General features: G+C 55.1%; 1 protein-coding gene across 2 annotated transcripts in view; it reads left to right on the forward strand.

The window, feature by feature from the left end:
* The window catches only part of SLC38A3 (solute carrier family 38 member 3), a 98,547-nt gene that overhangs the window by 12,304 nt on the left and 63,762 nt on the right, over nucleotides 1-22,481 (forward strand). For both annotated transcript variants that reach the window (XR_007775094.1, XM_050958693.1), the window contains exon 2: nucleotides 22,284-22,419. Coding sequence is in view for 1 of the 2 variants with exons in the window: in XM_050958693.1 (XP_050814650.1) it covers nucleotides 22,316-22,419 (104 nt within the window). In the remaining variant the exon portion in view is untranslated. The remainder of the gene's footprint in view (nucleotides 1-22,283; nucleotides 22,420-22,481) is intronic.

Here is a 22,481-nt window from a genome sequence, read left to right on the forward strand (position 1 = left end):
GTCAGGCACTGAAGCATCACAGCAGGTTACCACTCTCCTAGCATGTATCCCTGCAGAGCTGGGAGGGTCTCGGAGGGCTCTTCTTCCCTGGGAGATTGGGGCATGGTCCAGGGCTGGTTCTGGAGGCCAGCCCTACCCCCACCGAGAATCCCCTTGCCGGGGTGGGTAAGGTTAGGACCTGCACCAATGGTGGGGTCTGGCTGGAGTGTGACACATGCCATGGAATGGGGGGGCTCTGCCCTGCTTCCAAATAGGCCAGTGTGACGAGATGCCAAGGGAGCTCCAGGGGCTGGGAGACCTGGCTCGTCGGCTGGACTGGGTGTGGGATGCACGGGACCCTCCTAGCCTGGCTGGGCTGTGAGGGGTTGAATCCACTCCCCAACATGCCTGCTGCATCCTCAGGCTTTCCGTGACGCTGGGTAGCAAAGCCCTGGCAGGTTTGCCCACGCGGGTGCTTTGCCGCGCAGAGCACCACGTACGAACCCCGTACGTTAGGCTGGCCTTGTCTCTTGTTCAGCGGCTGCAGCCACGCGTGCATGTCCCTGCTCATCAGCGCACCCTCGCTGATTATCCAGACCAGCTGTGAGCTCTTTTGCGGCTCCCTCCTCCCCCTTGCTAGGATTAGATTTCCTCCCCAAGGGCAGCTCAGGACACAGGGAGTGAGGCTGTGCATCCAGCCCTTCCCCAGGCCGGGGGCCAGCCCTTAGCCACGGCTCCTTCCTTCGCACAAGCATGGGGGAAAGGTTGGGACACCGGCCCACAACAAAACTCAGTGGCTGTGAATGGGTTGGCTATTAATCCCCTGGTGAGGAAGCTGGGCAGAGACATCCAGGGCCATGGCAGGGTGACAGTTGGGGGCTGGGAGCCGGGACTTCTGAGTTCTCTTCCCAGCTCTGGGAGGGGAGTGGGAGCTAGTGGTTGGGGCGGGCTGGGAGCCAGGACTCCTGGGTTCTCTCCCAGCTCTGCTACTGGCTCACTGTGAGACTGGACATTGCAAACTCCAGTGGAGGAAATGATCAGGCAAAGCTCTGTAGCGTTCTCTGCATCAGGGCTTGGGCTCATAGCTGTGGAAGCAGCTTGGGGCAGGGACTATATTTTGGTGTGTGTCTCGCACAGCACTGAGTGCACAGTAGCGGAAAAAACCCCTACCCGCTGCGTGGCTCAGTGGAACAGCTCCACTGCCATCTCTCAGGGATGGGGAGGCATGGGTAGTGGGCGCTTGGGGGAAGCGTGGCGCACCCTTCTGGGGAAGGGCCTGTTAGTTCAAGTCGTGCCTGTGTTCCATGTCCCCCTCCGTGCCCTGCCTCCAGAGGAGATGGAGCTATCACAGCTCAAGCTGTAGCAGCTCCTCCTTTGCACTCTGGAGGTCTCACAGTGCTGGCCAGGTGGGTGGCTGTTGCCTAGAGGAAGGATGGTGGCTGATCAGGTAATGAGGTGAAGTGGCTCTGCCACCAACTCCATTAGACCTTGGGCAAGAAACGCACAGGCTCAGCTCCCTGTCTGGGCAAGGGGGGGCAGAGCGCTGCCTAGCTCCCAGGAGTGTGGGGCAGACATGCTGCAGTACTCAGAGAGGAACATGCCCAAGGTAGAGGCAGGGGGAGTTCCACCCACAGTGGATAAGGGGGATGAATTTAGTCTGCACCGAACAGCTGTTTGCAATTGGAGCAACCATCCCCCAACTCAGCTGTGGGTCACTGTGCTTTTTACATGCCTAGTTTTGAGACCAAGGTCCCCTCATCCCTCCCCTCTAGATCTGTCACCAAGGACTAGGAGCAGCAGAATTTTTCCAGCCCCAGTGGGCGAGTGGAGGGCAGAGAGCCTGGGCCGGAGCAGCAGTGACTGGCTTGGGGCTGGCTCCGGGCCAGTCAACCACACAGAACAACCCACACCCAGGCAGGATGGTCCAGTGGCAGGGAACATGTGAGAGCATTAGGCCCAGTGCGTGTGCCAGTCACTTCCGACTCTGTGTCCTCACTGACTGGAACCCAACTCAGGCACAGTCCCTGGGGAAGGGCTGAGATGGGGGCGTTCCTGGGTCTTTGTTTCTGCTCTAAGGACACTTTGCAACCTACTCAGGCCAGGATCTCGACCCGGGGCATTCAGTCTAGATTAGCTGGAGAAGTTAATGGGGGACTGCTGACAGCCCTTGGGGGAAAGGCGCCAGGAATCCCATGTGCTCTAGACAGGGACTCTGCAGACCTGAGTTTTGGCCCCAGCTATGCCACAGGCTCCCGTGTGATGTCAGTGCCCATCTGTGCATGCAGTTATAGCCCCTATGGCCTCCCAGCCTTCAGAGCACCTGGCGTGGAGCAGCTGGATGCTGATGGGGGCCTGTAATGCTACTGTAATGAAATAGTGATCAAGGGCCCTGGGGGAAAGGGAGCTCTGCATGATTTATAGAGGAGTTGGGCTTGACTGGTGCTGCCAGAGCTGGCTCTGATGCCCAGACAGCAGCTGCTGCGCCACCCTGGCTCTGCTGCAGCCTGCATGTGCTACCAAGCTAGGGACTGTATTCTTCCAGCAAAGCAGCATTTACCTTCTCCCTCCTATGGGGGCATGGGTACATCGCCTTCCCCGCCCCCATGCCCGATGGGCCCGTGAGTGCCAAGGAGTGAGGGAGAGCTCTGTCCCATGGGCCAGCAAGGGGCAGGATGTCAGTGGGAAGAGGGGGACACTTTGCTGGAGAAGGCATGTTGAGGACAGGGGCTGCAATTTGCCCTGGAGCAGTGGGACAAGGGCAAAGTTCATGCCCCAGCTATACCTAGGGTGACCAGACAGCAAGTGTGAAAAATCGGGATGGGGGTGGAGGGTAATAGGAGCCTATATAAGAAAAAGACCCAAAAATCGGGACTGTACCTATAAAATTGGGATGTCTGGTCACCCTAACTTTACCCCACTGAACTTGAAGCCCTAGTTTGAGGAGAAAGGTGGGGGCCAGGTCTCAGCTGGTCCCTCTGCCTGAACTGGATTGCACCCGAGCACATGGCTGAGGGCAGAGAGAGTGACCTGAGCAGCTGAAAAAAACAGATTCAGGTCTTGGAAGACAAGAGAAACCCAGCTGGATCTTAGCTGTGCACCAGGGGATGGCAGAGTTGCTAGGAACACAGATCATAATTAGAGATATACCTGTCTCCTAGAACTGGAAGGGACCTTGGAAGGTCATTGAGTCTAGCCCCCTGCCTTCACTAGCAGGACCAAGTACTGATTTTTGCCCTAGATCCCTAAGTGGCCCTCTCAAGGATTGAACTCACAACGCTGGGTTCAGCAGGCCAATGCTCAAACCACTGAGCTATCCCTCTCCTCTGATGAGTAGCTGAGTGCCTGCTGGAATGCAGAAGCAGATCTCTGAGCTGGTTCCCCAGCAGAGGGAGGTGTTAGGATGTGTAGATGCCAGGCGGACCGTCAGGTGGATTGCAGTCCCAGGAGCAGGAGAGGCCTAAGGTACCAGTGTTGGCCAGCTGAGCCATGGTGCTGTGCAGTCTGAGTGCTATTTATCAAGGGCTCTACTAACATAGGAGTCTAACCAGAGCAGAGCACTCGTGAAGGCCTAGAGTGCCCTGGGCCCAGCCTCTGAGCAGCTTCCCCCATGGGGTTGGCCCCAGTGCCAGGGAGCTGGCAGCACTAGGCTTCTCCACAGGGAGCTGTGATCTCTTCCAGGCAAAGGGTGTTTGTGGCTCAAGCTGTTGTTCCTCAGGTGTTTCCAGGAGTCCTGGTGTGGGGAGGGCAACAGATGATGTCACTTCCCCACCTTATATAGCTTTAGCATATGGTGGGAACCCTTTGTCCCAAAACTCAGTTTATGGAAAAACACTGACCTCTCAAGATGGAGTCCAGAGTCATGTGGTCTCATCACATGTCCTTGCTGAGTCATAGCAGCCATTACTTACAGATTGTCTGGAGCATTCTCGTGAAGGCACACCAGGCTGGGGATAAGCTTCTCCTAAGGTCTACTGTTTTTCCTAATGGCCCATTACCCTGAATACACCCTTCCCCACCAGCTATCTAGACTGGAAGCATCCTGCCTAGTGGGCAGGTGTAACTACATGTGAAATACAGGTACATAGTCAATATTCATAACTTCAGATACAAAATAATACATGCATACATATAGGATAATTTTATTCAGCAAATCATAACTTTTCCAATGACACCTCATATGACCCGTCTTGCCTAAAATGCATCAAAATTATGCCATAATCATATAATAATATCACTATGAAGAATGTGGGGTGCAGTGTTACAGCAGGGAGCAAAACAGCCTTGCTGATTCAGTGCCCCTCATACTCATCTTGTGCTGGTTTCACACCCATGGCTGTCATTGCACTGACTCCTGAATCACACCGGAGTGAGCTCGGAATTGGCCTATTTGTTGGCTGGGTCTAAGCGAGTAAAGCCGCTGCCCGACTGCTTGTAATATTTGGTGTTTCTTTTCCTCAAAGCCCCAACTCCTGGAGTCCTGGGATTAGGTCAGAATCTCAGCTGGTGTTTTTATAAATCAGTAAGTATCTGGCCCTCGTGGAGAAGAGCTAGAGAATGTTACCCCTATAGGGTCAAAACTGGGAGGGGAATGGAAAAGGCCCAAAATTGATTAAATCTTTAAATTTCCTGGCGTTTAAGCCAATCTTGTAACTATGGTAACAGAGATTCCCCCTCTCCCCCATCCAGATAACAACCTTTCAGAGCGAAGGCACTGATCAGTGTTTATGTTACTGCTCAGCTGGACTTCGCCTGAATCAGAGCCCAGCCCTGCTGCTCCCAGAGCGATGGAAAGACTCCCATTGACTGCACTGGGGGACGGGGGTGGGAGAAGGGCTATGGTTCACTGCTGGGTTACAGGCAAGATCCAGGATTAGGGGCTCTTGGGGGGCCAGCTGAGCCCTACCTTTGGACAGAACCAGCCTGTGCGGATAATCCCTTGCCATCTCGTCTTGCCCTGCTGGCCCCTGGCCTCCGCCCGTGCTGCCAGCCTATCCCCTCCCTGCTGTCTCACCAGTGTCTCCAGACTCCCTCTCCCAACCTGGAGCTTTGAAAAGGTCCCCTGGAGCGCAATCACTGAACTGATCCATAAAGCTCCAACCCTCGCCTTCTCCAGCCCCCTTGCCAGGACCCACCGCTGCCACCCCACCCACAGGAACTCAGACGGAGGTGAGGCTGCAAGGCAGCTGGCCAGGAGATCGGCGGGCAGCCAGTTGCTCTTTATGTTAACTAAGCGTTTTGTTTGGGAATTGGGAAACATGGCCATAATAATTGGGGTCAGGAAGGAATTTCCCCCTGGGTCAGATTGGCAGAGACCCTGGGAGCTTTTCACCTTCTTCTGCAGCATGGGTCACTTGCAGATTTAAACTAGTGTAAGTGGTAGATTCTCTGTCACTTGAAGTCTTTAAATCATGTTTTGAGGACTTCAGTAACTATTCCAGAGGTTAGGGGTCTGTTACAGGAGTGGGTGGGTGAGATTCTGTGGCCTGCATTGTGCAGGAGGTCAGACTAGATGATCATGATGGTCCCATCTGGCCTGAAAGTCTCTTTGTCTCTGAGAAACACTGGGTCTCTTCTTTGGAGGTAAAAACTCAGGGGGGATATGAGATTTTTTTCATTTGGGTTTGACTGTAATAGTTCCAGTTAGCACTCTTCAGCAGTAAATCTCAAATCACTTTACAAAGGAGTTCGGTGTTGTTATCCCTGTTTTACAGATGGGGAAACTGAGGCACAGGGTGGGGACATGACTTGCCCAGGGTCATCCAGCAGGCCCTTGGCAGAGCCAGGGACAAGAACCTGGTCTCCTGAGTCCCAGTGCTCTAGCCACTAGGCCATGTAATCATGCAACCCTCTTACTACTGTATACTCACTCTGTCACTTATCAGTTTACTGTCTTTCCATGCTGCCTCACTGCTGTAGTCCATTTTTCTGCCATGAGAAATCAACTCTGCTCAATTTCTGACATGCAAACTTATCCTGTTTCATTGGGGCTGATTAGGCATCTTTGTGAGTTCTTCGTTGTGAGGCTTGTGCAGTGGTGCTGGAACACTTTTAATAGTGGGGGTGCTGAAAGCCAGCCCCCTTACCCCGTCTGTGCCCCCTCAGCTGGGGCCAGGAGCAGGGCCTTATCTCCGGGAGAGAAGGACCCAGATAAGGGTAAGGGGGCTGAGGCTGTGGCCCCAGCTGGAGGTGGGCGCGGGGCCAGCAGCTGAGACCCTGCATGCCGGGATGCTTTGTAAAACCTGGAGGTGCTGCAGCACCCCCTGCTCCCATAGTTCCCACGTCTGTGGGCTCATGGTGTTTACCCGGTAGGCTAAGAGGCCCGTGGAACCGGTAATCGTCCTGAGTCACGTTGTCTGAGCTCATGACATTCGCAAGCTGGTCTAGCTGTGATACGCGGAATTGGCAACCTGCAGCCACCTGAGAAAACATGAGATTGGTGGAACAATCACAAGACTTTTCAAAAATCATGGTTTTAAATTCTTATTTTTCCTTTTTGGTTCTGAGCCCTTCAGGGTCAGGGGTCACGGTTTTGTGCTTTTGCTCTGTAGCTGTGAGGGCTAGAAATATTTCCAAAAAAGAAAACAAAGATTTCCTCAGAATGAGAATAACAGGAAACAATGTGCTTAATCTGCAGCAAGGGCGATTTAGATTTGATATTAATCACATGACTCTGGGAGCTGGGGCTTTAAGAAAACCACACCAAGTAGCATGACTTGGGGTCAAATCCTGAGAGTTTGCAGCACTGAGTGGGCCAAGATTTCCAAACTGGGGTCCCTAAACTTCAACCCTGAGGGGGTAAATATTTCAAAACTCTGTAAGTCCCACTGAAGGGCAAAGTAACTAGGCATGTGAAGGCTTTTCGCTCTGAATCCAAAGGTAGGCACCTCAGTGTCTTACTTTTCAGAGGTCCTGAGGCCTGGAGTCTCAAAGGTATTTCGGCCCCCACCTCACTAACTGTGCCCGCTTAACTCAGGGTCTGTTTAGCATGTTTGAAAATTGGGCCTCTTGCCTGAGTGTCTAAACCTGGATTTTGGATGGTACCCAACTTTCGGAACCCAGCGAGCCAACAATTAGCCATATTCATCCACCTGTGGGAAGCACTATCTAGTGGTTAGAGCACTGGGTGAGTCTGAACTCCTGGGTTCTTCCTGACTCTTGGTGGGGACTGCGGCCTATGGGTGAGAGTGCAGGACTGAGATATAGGGCTCTGGGAGGGAGTGCCAGCTAGTGGTTAGAGTAGGGGGGCTGGGAGCCAGAACTCCTGGGTTCTATTCCTTGATGCTTGCGTGACCGCAGGCAAGTTCTGTTCAGCTCTTTGGGCCTTGCTGAGCTTCTGCCCAGCCACCTCCTTACGCCAGCCACAAGTAGGCACAATGCAGCCTCCCAGCCGGGAGAGACTGAGTCAGAGAGCAGTAACTCCCAAGCGAAGCAGTGGCAGAGACAAGACTAGAACCCAAATGTCCTGGCTGCCAATGTCCTGGGCTCACCGTTATAGATCCACAGCATGCCATGGTCAAGCCAGGTTAGGTAAGGAGAAGTCTGTTGTAGGCATTTCCTAGACTCTACTGGCCACACAGGCCAGTGCTTGGGTACCTGGCCAGCCACATGCAGCCCCAGCAGCTGGGCAAGTGCCTGGTGCTAAAGTCGGATTACTGCCATTAATGTTTCTGCTTCCCGGGCCCCAGGGCAGGTGGATTATCAGGGATTCAGCTGTGACGCGAAGGGAGATGAGTGAGTGGTTCTCCCCCCACAAAGCTGCCCCTCCGCCTCCTCCTGAGCTCTGCCAGCCTCTGGGCAGGGGACCAGCCAGGTGCAATAGCATGGCTTGGCCAGCAGCGCCTATTACCGGGGCCAAACACTCCGTCAGCTGCTTTTCTGCACCCTCCCGGTGAGCGGTCCAGATAGAGAGGCTGAGGGGTGCTGTCACCAAAAGCCAGATACCACCCGTACCCTGTGCCACCCTCCCCAGCCCATGATCCCTCAGGGTAAAACGACACTGCCTTGTCTCCTCTAGGCTTTCCTAGCCCCCACAGTGTAAAAATAGCCCTGGATTGGGCAGCAAGGAGGTGGCCTGTGTGTGTGTTAGATCTTGTCTACATGCCGCAGGCTGCACTGGTTTAGCTTAAATCAGTTCTCAAAGTAGTGCAACTTCCCCTCCCTCCTTCCCTCCACTCCCCTCCATGTAGATGGTCTTGTTTCAGGTGAGCTAAAACTGGGTCCTGGCCAATTGCAGCTAAACTGCGATCGGCCTGGTTTAAACTGAAATCGGAGGCTGTGCCCAGCTCTTTGCAGTGACCAAAACCCACCCCTGAAGCCCAGGCGCTGTGTGTGTAGACAAAGCCCAGGTGGGTGCGTCTCTGTCTGTCTGCGTGGAGCTGGAGGAGTCTGCCCTGTGCTACTTACTGGTTGAGCAACAAAAAGCTGCTTTCTGGGATCCAGAGATTCGTGCTCCAGCTGCCAGCCCTGCCAGGTTTCAAGCCCAGCAAAGCTCCTCCAAGTTTTGTTGCTGCTGTCCAGCTGCTGAGGCAATGCCAGTGCCTGTATTAGTGGGACCAAGGCCCAGCCCTGCCGGCCCAACACCGCAGTGGCTCTTGGGAGTTGCCTGTGCCCAGCTGCCCGCTGGCAGCGAAAGAGCAGGACAGGTGCTGAGGCAGCAGCCTGGAAAGGTTGGGCTTGTATAGATAGCCGAGGGTTAAGAGACACAGTCCTGATTAGCTTTGGGGTCCTTCTTCCTCGCTGCTCCCAGCACATTTTAATGGGGATGGGGCAGGTATTACCACCTGAGCTGCAGAGCAGGGTGGGGGCTTGACCGCAGGCTACAGTGCAGCTAGGAACCAGGTGTCCTGGCTAGTGGCTTGGTGCCCTGGCCGCTGTGACTCCGCAGCAAGGAACCCAGGCTGAGCAGGGCAGGGCAGGCACCACCTGGCTGGAGCCCAGCCTGAGAATCAAGGACTCATCAGAATCAAGGATTCTTTTAAAGCCAGCGATGAGGGTGTGATTTAAATATTCCAGCCACACTGTCGCCCCTCTCCAATGATGGAGCGCCTTCCTGAGGTGGGCCAGTGCCATCACCTCCATTTTATAGAAGGGGAAACTGAGGCACGGAGGAGGCCATGACTCTCCCAAGGTCCTCCGGAAGGCCAGAGCTAAGGACAGACCCTAGTTTCCTGATTCCTAGCCTGGTGCTCTCTGCGCTAGGCTACACCCTCCCTCTGCTGGAAGTGGAGGTTACTTTGATAGCCTGAGAGAAAGACAGGGTGGCCTGGCACTGGCCTGGCACTGCTGTGCCCAGCAAGGCTGCCGTCACCTCAGCCTGGCCTGGGCACCCCAACAAGACCCACTGCCCGTGACAGCCAGATCCCTGAGCCTCAGATTCCGCTCCTCCGTTCCCACTGCCTCCCAGCTGAGGCAGGGCCCACTGAAGCATGGGGCAGTCACACCTGGGGGGACATTTAGGCCACACCTCCTCACCCCAAATGACCCATCCCAGCGAGGTCCCCAATCGATCCCCTTGTCCTGGCTCCTACGCCTGGGGCTGGGCTGCCTGGGCTGAGGTCTTCTCTGCCCAGCGGGGCATGTGGCGCTGCCAAGCAGGTCACTGAGCCCTGCCAGGGCAATCATGGCTCTTTTTGTGGAGTCCTCCCTGCCAGATGCAGCGCAGCCTCTGCCAACAGCGGCCTGGGATTCAGGGCTAGTGAGTAACCACCCATGGACGTGCTCTGACAAAAATCTTAGGGGGCCGGGAGCCCTGGGGAGCAATGAGGGATCCAACTGCCCACAGGCATGTAAGGACTAACAGCCACCCCAGCTCAGACCCATGGTCCTTCTAGCCTGATGTCCTGTCTCTGGCAAGTGGCTGGTGTGGGGTGCTTCAGAGGGAATGAACAAAACAGAGTGATTATCCAGTGATCCATCCCGTCGTCCAGTCCCAAGTTCTGGCAGTCAGAGGCTCAGGGACACCCAGAGCATGGGGTTGCATCCCTGACTACCTTGGCTGATAGCCATTGATGGACCTATCCTCCAGGAACTTACCTCATTCTTTCTGAACTTAGTTTCACACCATCCCCTGGCAAGGAGTTCCACAGGTGACTGTGCCTGATGTGAAGAAGTCCTTGCGTCTGTTTGTTTTAAACCTGTTGCCTGTTAATTTCATTGGGCAACCCCTGGTTTGTGTGGGGAGCATCAAATTTAAGGCATTCGAGAGTCCTAGCTGCCCCCTGAAGCCCCCTCCCAGGCCATGTCTCCACATGCTTTAGGTTAAGATGAGAGGGGCAGTTCACCCCTCTGGGAGCTATTGTTTCAGGCTCTCTGCAGACTCAGGCCTTGTCTATACCTAAAAGTTTTGCTGCGTTAACAGCCTTCCCCTGGGAGTAGTGGGGGAAAGGAACCTATCTGGGGTGAAGGTGGAGCATGGTAAGTTTCTGGATGGGGTGATAGGGCGGGGTGGCCTGTGACACCAGCGGTTGGACTTGAGCCCAGCTGCCCTGGTAGCACTGGGTCTGTCTTCACTGTACTTAGCCTGGGCTCTCACCTAACCCCTTCCTGTCCCCACACAGCCCCTCTGACCCGAGCCTGGTGGTGCTTTGAACCCAGGCTAGCTGGTCTGGCTGGGATGGGTTAGAGCCCAGGGGCTGCTTGCACTTGGGCAGTGAGGATACAGGCTAGACCACGCCCATGCTGCTAGTCCTTCAGCACCTCCCCACCACGTGCCCAGAGGAAGACAAGCTCTCCCGCACGTCACTGGGACCAAATCCCAGAGTGGTTCAGTTCCCTACAGCCCAGAGGTGCAGGCAACATCCCCCAGAAATCCTAGCAACCCTCCCCCCTCCACAGTGTGCAGGGATTTGCCAGGGGCCAGCTCACACCTGGACTGAGTTGAGCCAGAGTCTCAGACCTGGGCTAGGCTCAGACCCAAGCATGGATGAGTTAACTCTGCAGGGAAGACATCTCCCCTAGGAGCGCACTGAGCAGCTGGCCAGGCCATAGCAGCACTCAGCAGCGGTGTAGAGAAGGGAAGAATTATCCAGTGCCAGGAGCTAGAAGATTAGCACCACTGAGGGCCTGGGCAGCATCCAGAGAACCGAGGACTGGTCACCTTTAGCTCATTGGCTTAAATTCACTGGGCCCTCACAGAGTAGCTGAGGCAGAAAGCAGAGGTGCTAGGGGACAGCACCTGAGCCCGGTTCAGCAGGGAGAATGAAATGGGGGAGCCGATACTGCCTGGTAACAGAGCAACAGCATGTGAAGTGCGAATGGAGGGCAAGCGAGCCAGGGCTAATGAGTTCAAACAACAAGCTTTGTGTGAGATTATCTCCCTGCTATGCACCAAAACAAACTGTCAGGGCCATAGTGCACGGTGTGACTGTGGGTCCGGGAGGAGAAGCCAGGACACCTGGGTTATATTCCTGGCTCAAACGCCCCGTGTGACTTTGCTTGCTCTGTGCCTCAGTTTTCCCAACTCTGAATGGGGACCCAAACACTGCCCTGTCTCATGGTGGAGTTGTGAGGGTTAATGAAGAACTTTTCCCCAAAGATTCATTCATTTTAATGCCATTAGGAATCATTAAATTATCTAATCTGACCTGTATCTCACTGACCTGAGAGTTTCACCAATTACTCCTATGCAGAAGCCAATAACCTGTGTTCTGCTAATGGGTGCCTACTACAGATCGATCTAGCCTTGATCTAGCCATGATCAAAGAGATGAAGAATCCAGCATTTCTCATGGGGTTAGTTCCACAGTTTAGCCACCTCTACTGTGAAAAAATTGTGCCTTATTTCTGAATTGAACTTGTCTGGTTTTAACTTCCCACTGTGGGTTCTTGTTCTATCTGTCTCCACTCGAGCCTTTGAGTTTCTGGTATTTTCTCTTTGAGAAGTGGGTGAGAAGTGCTAGGAAACAGGCAACACTTCCGAATTAGAACAGTGTGAAGAATGTTCATGTGAACATTTTATTTGGCCTGGCAGGGAGTGGTAACCCATTCCTGTTCTGTTTCTGGCTCCATGGCCTTGTGTAAGTCACACCCCTGCTTCATGCCTCAGTTTCCCCAATGAAGGGACATGATTTTTCCCTGCACTGGCATGAGAAACACTCATTGTCAGCCCTGGCAACTTGAAATAAATGAAGACAAAAGCAGGGGTGAGGCTGAGCTGTGCCGAAGGGCTGGCGACTCATCAGGGCCTCCCAGCCAGCACCTGAAGCCATGGTTGTTACTTGCAGTGAAGCAAAGCAAACCCTGAGGCTTTGTCCAGACTCGGATTTAAGGGGTGACGTTCGCTCATGCCAGTTGCCATGTGGCTAGCACACAGGGGGCATGGATCACCTGCTCTGCTCCTCTGGGCATCTCTCAGCTGGTCCGTGCCCTGCCATGGCAGGGCCTCGGGCAGTGGGAGCCCTGCCGTCTCACCTCTGGCACAACATAGTCCCCTGAGGACTGAAATGTTTGATCTCACCGATGTTCCTGGGCTCAGGAGCCAGTGGGATCAGTGACCCAGGCTATATGGAAGATGAGACTGGCCAATCTGATGGGCCCTTCCACCCTGCAACTCTATGAAACTGACTATGCCAGCTATGCCAGGCAGGAGGACAGCAGTTCAGCACATGCTAAGGGCTAGGCGGGAGGTTCCAGGTGTGTTAGTTAGCATGTGTTAACCTCCCTCCTTAGGTTGCAGGCGAGACGAGACCTTGGGGGAAGCCAGGCCTTTGCCCTGCACCATTGACCCCAGTCTGAAACTGGGCAGCAATACCAATGGCTTAAACTCTTCTGGAGACCAGGTGTCACTTGGCGCCATCTTCATCCTGGCCTGGCCAAGTCCGGGCAATGCTGGTTGGCCCCCTGGCTTAGGGGAGAACTCGGCCACACTCGAAGCCTCTTCCCCCCTCAGCAAATAATCCAAACACGCTGGGACGGGGAGCAGGTGCTGGTGGCCAGGCCAGAGGCACTAGGGCTTGTTCCAGGGAACGGCAGCTGTGGGAATCTCTCAGGGAACGTGCTGTGCAGGGAACAAACAGATCAATAAAGTGTAGGAACTCATGGGCTTTCCATCCCCCATCCCCTGCCCACTGGTGACGAGGGGGAGTGGGCGCTGCACGGGGGCTGGTGATGCCACTCACACCTGGGGCAAGCCGGGGAAACCAGGGGGCAAGGCCCAGATTCCTGCTCTGGCCCATGGGAGTTGGGTGTCTGAATGCCTGTGAGGATCTGGGCCAACGTTAGCCTCTTGTTCGGTCCTGATGGGCCACATCTGAAGAGCCCCGAAGCCCCTTCCATGAGACCTAGGGGCCTGCTCCAGGCTGGTTCCAAGGATCCCACGTGGCCGCTGTGCTGGGAGCTGGGGAAGGGGGGTTGTAGGTGGCCTCCCTGACATGCGAGTGGTGCTGAGCTGCCCTTCCCGGCAGGTGCTGACAACGATGTTTACTGAAATAATTCTCTGCTCACCTTTCAGCAGCATGGGGGAGCCCAGGGCTGGGCTAGTAGGGGCTGCGTGTTGGGAGTGAGGGGCATTGGCAGAGCTGTGAGGGGAGCCCAGGGCTGGGCTAGCAGGGGCTGCAGGTCGGGAGTGAGGGGCACCAGCAGAGCTGGGGTGGGAGCCCAAGGCTGGGATAGCAGGGGCTGCAGGTTGGGAATGAGGGACACAGGCAGAGCTAGGCAGGGTGGGCCCAGGGTGGGAAGAAAGAGCAACGGGGAGCTGCCAGATGGGGCTGAGGATTAGCAGCGAAGCTGTGGAGTCTTTGATCACTTCAGGGAGAATAAGACAGGATACAATTCTAACCCACATGCAGAAAGATGACTTTGGGGAGCAGTGCTACATGTGGGGGGTGTCTGGACAAAGCTGGCCCAGGGCTCCTGCTGTAGGTCAACAGCACCAGCCCTGCTGACAAGGCTTCGGAGCTAAGAGTTAATTATTAACCTGTGCCCCAGAGCTCCCTGCTGAGATCTGGCCCCATGGCGCTGGGTGTGGCCAGGGCACAGGGAGAGACCGACCCAGTGCTGAGAGCTGACAGACACGCAGCATGCAATGATTATCCCAGCCCTGATAGGCGTCGCTTTCCTGGAATATGGCTTCTGTTTGCAAACTTAGATGTCCCAAGCATGCCTCACCCGGCCCCTAATGAGAGATCTGGACAGAACGGTCTTTGTGGCCTCGCTTCTTAACCTGACGGCCTGGAGTCGGTCTCTTCCCAGAGCCTGCCTTCATGTGGTGGGGAAAGGTGGGAGATGGAACAGCTCAGATTCCAGCAGTGGCCAGCCAGATAGGGAAACTGAGGCAGTGAGCTATGATGTGTTGTGTGCAGGGTCCAGAATAGAAGCCAGATCTCCTTGCCCATCTGTGGCTCTTTCCTATGGGACCACCTAACAGAAGCAAAGCCTCTAATGATAACCAGTAGTTCTCCCTTGGCTTGAACTTGGATTTGGGGACGAACTTGGATTCTTCTCAAGTGACTTTCCCTGGCTGGAAAGTGTACTGGAAAATGGGGTGAAGTAATCATTACCTCTGGGGGGTCCTCGTCCGACACTCTTCGGGATCCTTGCAATTACAGCTTATGGCGGGGGCTATAAACTCCAGAGCTAAAAGTACAAGCCAAAAGCTGAGAAACAGTTGGAGAATATTAGCTAGATCCCAGGGCATGTTCCCGTCTCTCCTGTGTCTGCCTTTTCCAGCCCTTTCCTGGCTGATTAATGGGCTTGTCTGAGTCCTTCCTCAAGCGGTTTTTTAATCACCAGAAGTCTGAGCTCCAGGTACCAGCCAGAGTGGGTCCTTGGCAGCTGCTCTGTGTGAGCGCAGACTAGCTGACTGCGTGTCACTGGCCAGGAGGCGGGGGTGGCCAGGTGGTCTGGCTGGAGCAGACGCACCTGGAGTGGGCCCTGGATGGCTAAGGGACTGGATGCAGGGAGCTGGGACATTGTGTCTTCAGGGCGCTGGCTCCGATGGGGGTGTCTGGAAGCTCTTAGTAACTGATGGGTGCCTGGTGATGTTCACAAGGTGAACGGGCTGTCCCAGCTTCTGACAGACAGGGGTCCCCCTGGTTGTGCCCGCCACCCATGTTGCCCCCTTGTTGGAAGTGTTCGCTGAGGACCAAACAGACCAAGGGGGTATCTCAGGGAGGGATGAGGTGCAGGGGCTGGGTGCCTGGGGATAAAGATGGGCCCCTCCACCTGCTGCCCAGTGGCTTTGTTCCACCCCAGAGGTAGCTGCATTTCAGTGGTGACTGATGCAGTCTCAGCAAGTTGCTTGTGTTGTCTCCTTTTTACATTCCTAGAGTGCTTTGGGATCCTTTATTTATTTGTATTACAGCAGCGTTCCGGCACTGCAGCGCGAGGCAGCCCCTGCCCCAGAGAGCTTGAGAGCTGACTAGCCAGGACAAGCCAAGGAAGGTTTTTTATCCTTGTTTGCCAGATGGGGAAACTGAGGCATTGGGGCCTGAAGGTCCCACAGGGCATCTATGGGAAAGGCAGGAATGACCCCAGATCTCCTGCCCTACACCCATCTATGGCTGTCCCTCTGACACCCCCCCTTTGCTGGGCTGAAAGGCCCCAGGGCAGCCGCAAAGTTATTTTAATTATAACCATATTTTCCAAAGATGTTTGGCAGTAACAAACCCACAATGCCCCACTCAGCCCAAGGTGGGGGGCAGGGAGGGGGCTCCCCCTTGCCAGCAGCCAGCAACCCATAAAGACACACTGTCCGTGCAAGCCGTTTCCCAGCGATTGGCTGGGAGGGGCGCATGGTCTCACAGAGGGAGCATTGTGCTGCCTGCCAAGGTGTCCCGCGCTCCTGGCCCCGGAGCCCAGCGAGCTGCCTCCACCAAGGCCTTGTTTCCAGTTCCTCTCCCTTCCTGCCCCGGCTGGCTGGCCTGGAGCTCCCCTACACTCCTTGGCTGGCACCGAGGCTGGCTGCTGCCAGCAGGGTCTCCTGGGGGGCGGGGTTGGGGGGTGGAGGAGGCAAGTGGGGCAATTTGCCCTGGGCCCCACAGAGGCCTCCATGAGAATATAGTGTTCTATAGTATTGCTACTTTTTTTTATGGAAGGGGCCCCCGAAATTGCTTTCCCTCTGCCCCCCTGAATCCTCTGGGCGGCCCTGGCTGCCAGCCCCAGCGGGGAGACTTTATTAATCCTCTGTCTGTCGTTAGCACTGAGCCATTTCCATACAAGCTGAGGTGTGATGGGCACTGCTGAAAGGGGGACACACAGGGTCTCCCCTTGCTCACAAGAGGAGCAGGACATTATTCTTCCATTTCTTCCCCAGTCCTAGCTGTCAGTCGTTGAAGGGACCCATCCCTGTGGTGTTTCAAATGCCAGACCATGCTGCTGGGCCAGGCCACCCCTACCCCTTAGCACCACCCAGGTGCTTCCCACCCGCTGACCTCCAAGCTCTATGCAACAGAAATACCCCCAGTAGTACTGGTGGGGAAACTGAGGCACAGAGCAGGAGGGCTCCGAGCTGCTTGTCCGTCATGGGCTGAGAATAAGTACGGTAAGACATGGGAGGTGCCAGACGCTATGGTGATGGGCACCAGCTAAGCATCACAGACAGGCAGGCACTCCCACCTTGCGTCTAGCACTGGCTGCTATTTGGCCAGCCGGAAGCAGAATGAACGGCCCAAACCTGGGGGCGCTGAGCTCTCTGCTGTGCTGGCCATTGTCAGATCAGCCGCTCTCTGCTGCAGCCCCACGTGTTGCTCGGGCACTGTGCTGTTCTGTTCTGGTCACTGCACGCTCCACTGCTTAGGAGGACCTCACCTGCTGCCCTTATGTGCACAAGGCTGGCAGCGTGTGCCGGGACTCTGGAGCCAGGAACTCATGCACCCAGTCTGTACCACACCCAGCAGTGTCGCCATGTGAACGGTCAATGGCAAAGAGTCAGTGGGAAGCTGTGATGAACTAGGAATGTTCTTAATGTTTTCTCTGAATACTGTGTTGGTGCCTCAGTGTCCCCATGGCAGTTCTTAAGTATCTGGCAGAGCAAAGGGCCAGTGCACCTAAATGCCTGACACTCTGTCTCCTAGCAACTGATGGCCTGGGCCCCTCCCCTGCAAAGGTGCCAACTGAAGGTGTTGGAGACAAAGAGATCAGGTGACCTCCTGGCCTTGGAAAGGAGCTGAGCAGAGAGGGAGGGGCTGGAGGGGGTTGTTAGGCTGGAGCTGGCTGAGGGCAAACATGGGGGTCTGGCTCATTGCCCCCAGAATGGACCCAGCCGAGGGGTCCGGTTCGCGGTACCTACAAGCTCTGTTTTAGACCCTGTTCCTGTCATCGAATAAACCTCTGTTTTACTGGCTGGCTGAGAGTCATGTCTGACTGCAAAGTGGGGGTGCAGGACCCTATGGCTTCCTCAGGACCCCGCCTGGGCGGGCTCGCTGGGGGAAGCACACGGAGGGGCAGAGGATGCTGAATGCTCCAAGGAGAGACCCAGAGGTGAAGACGTGTGAGCTTCTTGCCCTGAACAAGTCTGCTCCAAGGGAGAGGAGGCTCCCCAAAGTCCTGCCTGGCTTGGTGGGGAGCAGTTCCAGAGCATCGCTCGGGGACTCCGTGACAGAAGCTAATTGCTGGGGGCTGAAATTTCTTCATGCTTGTCCTGCCTGGGGAGACCCTCTCACAAAGGGTCCTGGGCCGTGCAAAGCAGTATTGGTATTTCCAGGCCAGCGCTTTGCAGCTTGTCGGGGTCTCTCGCCCACTGCTGAAATGTGGCCACCCCTGAGATGGCCAATAGCAGTTGTTTAGCAGGAACATCGCATGAGTAGCTTGGGGCCAGGAAGTGCAGCAGGCTCCTGTATCCAGCTGAAAGTGCAGGGGAGACTAGAAATCCAGCTGGCAGCTCCCCGGACACCAGGGCCACCCAGAGGATTCAGGGGGCCTGGGGCAAAGCAATTTCAGGGGCCCCTTTCATAAAAAAAGTTGCAATAATATAGAATATTATATTCTCGTGGGGGCCCCTGTGGGGCCTGGGGCAAATTGCCTCACTTGCCCCCCCTTCTGTGGGGGCCCTGTCAGACACTGCCGATCCCTGCCTGCAGGGCAGCCAGCGGAGCAAGACACAGCATTGCCTGCTGGGCCCCAGCATACCCCGGAGCTGCAGCAGAGAGGAGGGACACCACAGGTCCAGGCCAGAGCTTGGCCCTTAGGGCAGGGTTGGGAGGTGGGTTTGCATGCAGACCCAAAGCTCTGGAGTGTGAGGATGCCCAGGGCTGATGCCTCAGTTTATCAGCAAAGGAGAGGCTGCCCTGGACATAACTGCCATCTCGGCTGGGGTGCTGGTCATGCTGCCATTGGATCCGATGCCCCATGGCCCTGCCCATTGTGCTGTCATGCACCCTAGCACTGCTGGATGCCCCTGAACCAGCCAGGCACTTTTCAATGGGCAAGTGCACCCTGTGATGTCGGGGGCTGGGCCTTTAAGGACTGAGCTTCCCGGGCAGAGTGCATGTGGGGCGCTGAGAGGCTCAGCCTTTTAAAGGCCCAGTCCCCACGGCAAGCTGACCAAGGGCAGCCTCTTTGCACAAATGTTACAGCTAAAGGGGCTACTGACTGTGTGGCTTGGTGGAAGCATGGTCCTCGCTGATTAATAATCACTGTCCCAATGACAGCAGGAGATCTCCAAGGGCAGCCACACCCCATGGACTGACCCTGCCCATGGGTCACCCCCAGGGTTTGCACCCAGAATCTTTACCATCATAGCACTGGTTGCTAGTGCTGGAAATAAAGGTGGTGGTAGCCTCAAGGCCGACAAAGGGTGGGGGGAAGCTGGCACAAATTACCAGGGCCCGGTAGTCCAGAAGGGGGCCCAGGGCCCAGCTTCCCTGGCTTCGGTGGCCCTGTTTAGCTGGTCTGCCCTTCCTGGGGGGCCTGAAAAAAATTTTTCACCAGGGCCTGAACCCGCTCTCGGTGGCCCTGGGTAGCTGTAGTAGACTTTTATCTTTCAGCAGCCCAGTCATGACAAAGGGCTGTGACGTGCCCTTTGCCAAGGTGCTGGAACCACTACTTTCCACCCAGCTAGCTGGTAGCATGGAATCAGCGGGGAGGTCAGGGCAGAGCCATAAGAACGGCCAGGCTGGGTCGGATCAATCATAGAATCATAGAAGATTAGGGTTGGAAGAGACCTCAGGAGATCATCTAGTCCAGCCCCCTGCTCAAAGCAGGACCAATCCCCAACTAAATCATCCCAGCCAGGGCTTTGTCAAGCAGGCCTTAAAAACCTCTAAGGAAGGAGATTCCACCACCTCTCTAGGTAACCCATTCCAGTGCTTCACCACCCTCCTAGTGAAATAGTGTTTCCTAATATCCAACCCAGACCTCCACCACTGCAACTTGAGACCATTGCTCCTTGTTCTGTCATCTGCCACCACCGAGAACAGCCGAGCTCCATCCTTTTTGGAACCCCCTGTAGGTAGTTGAAGGCTGCTATCAAATCCTCCCTCACTCTACTCTTCTGCAGACTAAATAACCCCAGTTCCCTCAGCTCTCCTCGTAAGTCATGTGCCCCAAGCCCCCTAATCATTTTTGTTGCCCGACGCTGGACTCTCCAATTTGTCCACATCCTTTTGGGGTGGTGGGGGGCAGGGACTGGATGCAATATTCCAGATGTGACCTCACTGATGTCGAATAGAGGGGAATAATCACTTCCCTCAATGTGCTGGCAATGCTCTACTAATGCAGCCCAATATGCCGTTAGCCTTCTTGGCAACAAGGGCACACTGCTGACTCATATCCAGCTTCTCATCTACTGTAACCCCTAGGTTCTTTTCTGCAGAACTGCTGCCTAGCCATTCGGTCCCTAGTCTGTAACAGTGCATGGGATTTTTCCATTCTAAGTGCAGAACTCTGCACTTATCGAACCTCATCAGATTTCTTTTGGCCCAATCCTCCAATTTGTCTAGGTCACTCTGGACCCTATCCCTACCTTCCAGTGTATCTACCTCTCCCCCCAGCTTAGTGTCATCTGCAAACTTGCTGAGGGTTCAATCCATCCCATCATCCAGATCATTAATAAAGATGTTGAACAAAACAGGCCCCAGGACCGACCCCTGAGGCACTCCGCTTGATACTGGCTGCCAACTAGACATTGAGCTGCTGATCGCTACCCATTGAGCCTGACAATCTAGCCAGCTTTCTATCCACCTTACAGTCCACTCATCCAGCCCATACTTATTTAACTTGCTGGCAAGAATACTGTGGGAGACAGTATCAAAAGCTTTGCTAAAGTCAAGATATATCACATCCACTGCTTTCCTCATACCCACAGAGCCAGTTATCTCATCATAGAAGGCAATCAGGTTGGTCAAACATGACTTGCCCTTGTTGAATCCATTTTGACTATTCCTGATCACCTTCCTCTCCTCCAAGTGCTTCAAAATGGTTTCCTTGAAGACCTGCTCCATGATTTTTCCAGGGACTGAAGTGAGGCTCACCGGTCTGTAGTTCCCCAAGATTCTCCTTCTTCCCTTTTTTAAAGATGGGCACTACATTTGCCTTTTTCCAGTCATCTGGGACCTCTCCCAATCCCCAGAAGTTTTCAAAGATAATGGCCAATGATTCTGCAATCACATCCGCCAACTCCCTCAGCACCCTCAGATGCATTAGATCTGGCCCCATGAACTTGAGCATGTCCAGCTTTTCTAAATAGTCCTTAACCTGTTCTTTCACCACTGAGGGCTGCTCACCTCCTCCCCATACTGTGTTGCCCAGGACAGCAGTGTGGGAGCTGACCTTGTCTGTGAATGTTTCGTCTTGCCCAGTATCCTGTCTCTAAGCTTCCAGGAGAGTGGTCCCCTCCTGGCTTCTGGCAGTCAGAAGTTTAGGGTCACTCCAAGTGTGGGGTGGCATCCTTAGCCATCTTAGCCAATGGCCACTGATGGACCTATCTCCCATGGACTTATCTAGTTCTTTTTTGAACCCTGTTATACTTTTGACCATCAAAATATCCCCTGGCAATGAGTTTCGCAGGTAAATTGTGTGTTGTGTGAAGAAGTCCTTCCTCTTTGTTGTATGAAACCTACTGCTTGTTCATTTCATCAGGTGACCCTTTGTTCTTGTGTTGTGGGACAGGGTGAATAACACTTCTCTACTCATCTTCTCTTCATCAGTCATGATTTCATCGACCTTTCTCACATCCCCCGTCAGCCATCTCTTGTCTAAGCTTTACAGTCTTGCTCTGTCCAGCCTCTCCTCACATGGAAACTCTTCCATACCCTGGATCATACTTGGTGCCCTTCTCTGAACTTTTTCCAGCTCCGTTCTCTCCTGGGACTACCATCCTGGGCACAGAATTCCAGGGGTGGGCGCTCCAGGAGGTTATACAGCAGTGTGATGACAGGGGTGCTGCTGGCAGATGGAAAGGGGCCAGCTCGGTGCTTTAGCTCACTCCACAGACGTGCTGGCCTCCCAGGTGGGCGCTGGCACGGCAGGTGGGGGTGGTAATAATGCCACCCTGGCAGCAGCCTGGGCTTGGAATGCTCGATGATCCCTGTAGGCTATCCAGAGCTCGCCTGGCAGCCAGCACAGAGCACCGGTCTGATGGGCTCAGCTGGGGGCTGGGCGAGTTGCTGCTCCCAGGTGTTTTTCACAGTCGTGCCCAGATGGAGTCCATCAGGGTGACCCGATGGAGACGAGGTGAATGAGGGACTGGCCATCTAGGGCGGTCTCTGAGTGCCTCTCACAGAAGGGTAGCGTCCTCCCCTCACCCGGATGCCACTGGAAACCAGTAGTACCAAGCCAGGTTCTCCTCTCTCCCTGCCTCCACTCCCATAGAACTGTGCCCAACACAGAGTGGGTGGGGACAATGCCGTACCGTGCTGTGCACTGCCCGGGGAGGGGAGCATGTTTCCCGGTGATGGGAGACAGCTCGTCAGCTCTCACCAGTCCCCAGTGAGATGTCCTTCCAGTGCCCATGGGGAAGCCCCTGGGTGTGTCAGCTTTGATCTGGTGTCCCGTTAGCAGCAGGCCCAGGAAGGGTCAATGCGGATAACCCCCATGCCATAGCCCTGGGCAGATGCAGGACCCCGTGGTTAGCCTGGCTCTGTGGCTGCCGGTTGGGAAGGGAGGGCGGCTGGATGGCAGCCGGCTGGGGGTGACCCTGCTGGCATTTCCACGTGCCCAGGGGGAGACCAGTTTAGACCTGGAAGCCAGCCCAAGGTGGGATTTCAGGCAGGTCAAGCTCCGAGCCCACGGCCCAGATACATGTTATTCTATTTGTGTTCCCAGCCCCACTGAGCCCCGATCTGTGCTCTGCCACCTGGCCCAGTCCTGTGGGGAGACGTCATTCTCCAGGGTCTCAAAAGGAGCACGACTGACTTTCCTTCCTTCCCACAGCCAGCGCCGTCACCCCAGTGAGTCCAGCAGAGATGGACCCCGCAGAGATCCCCATCCAGACAGAGCTGGTGGAGCTGGTGCCCAACGGAAAATACGCTGTGAACGCCTCAGCCATCTCTTTGGTGGGGAATGCCAGGTAACCCCAGCACATGGGCAGAGGGCAGGGGCTTGCCTGACCACAGCCAGCTGAGAGACAGA

Source organism: Gopherus flavomarginatus, chromosome 6 (assembly GCF_025201925.1).
Source record: "Gopherus flavomarginatus isolate rGopFla2 chromosome 6, rGopFla2.mat.asm, whole genome shotgun sequence".
Lineage (NCBI taxonomy): Eukaryota > Metazoa > Chordata > Testudines > Testudinidae > Gopherus > Gopherus flavomarginatus.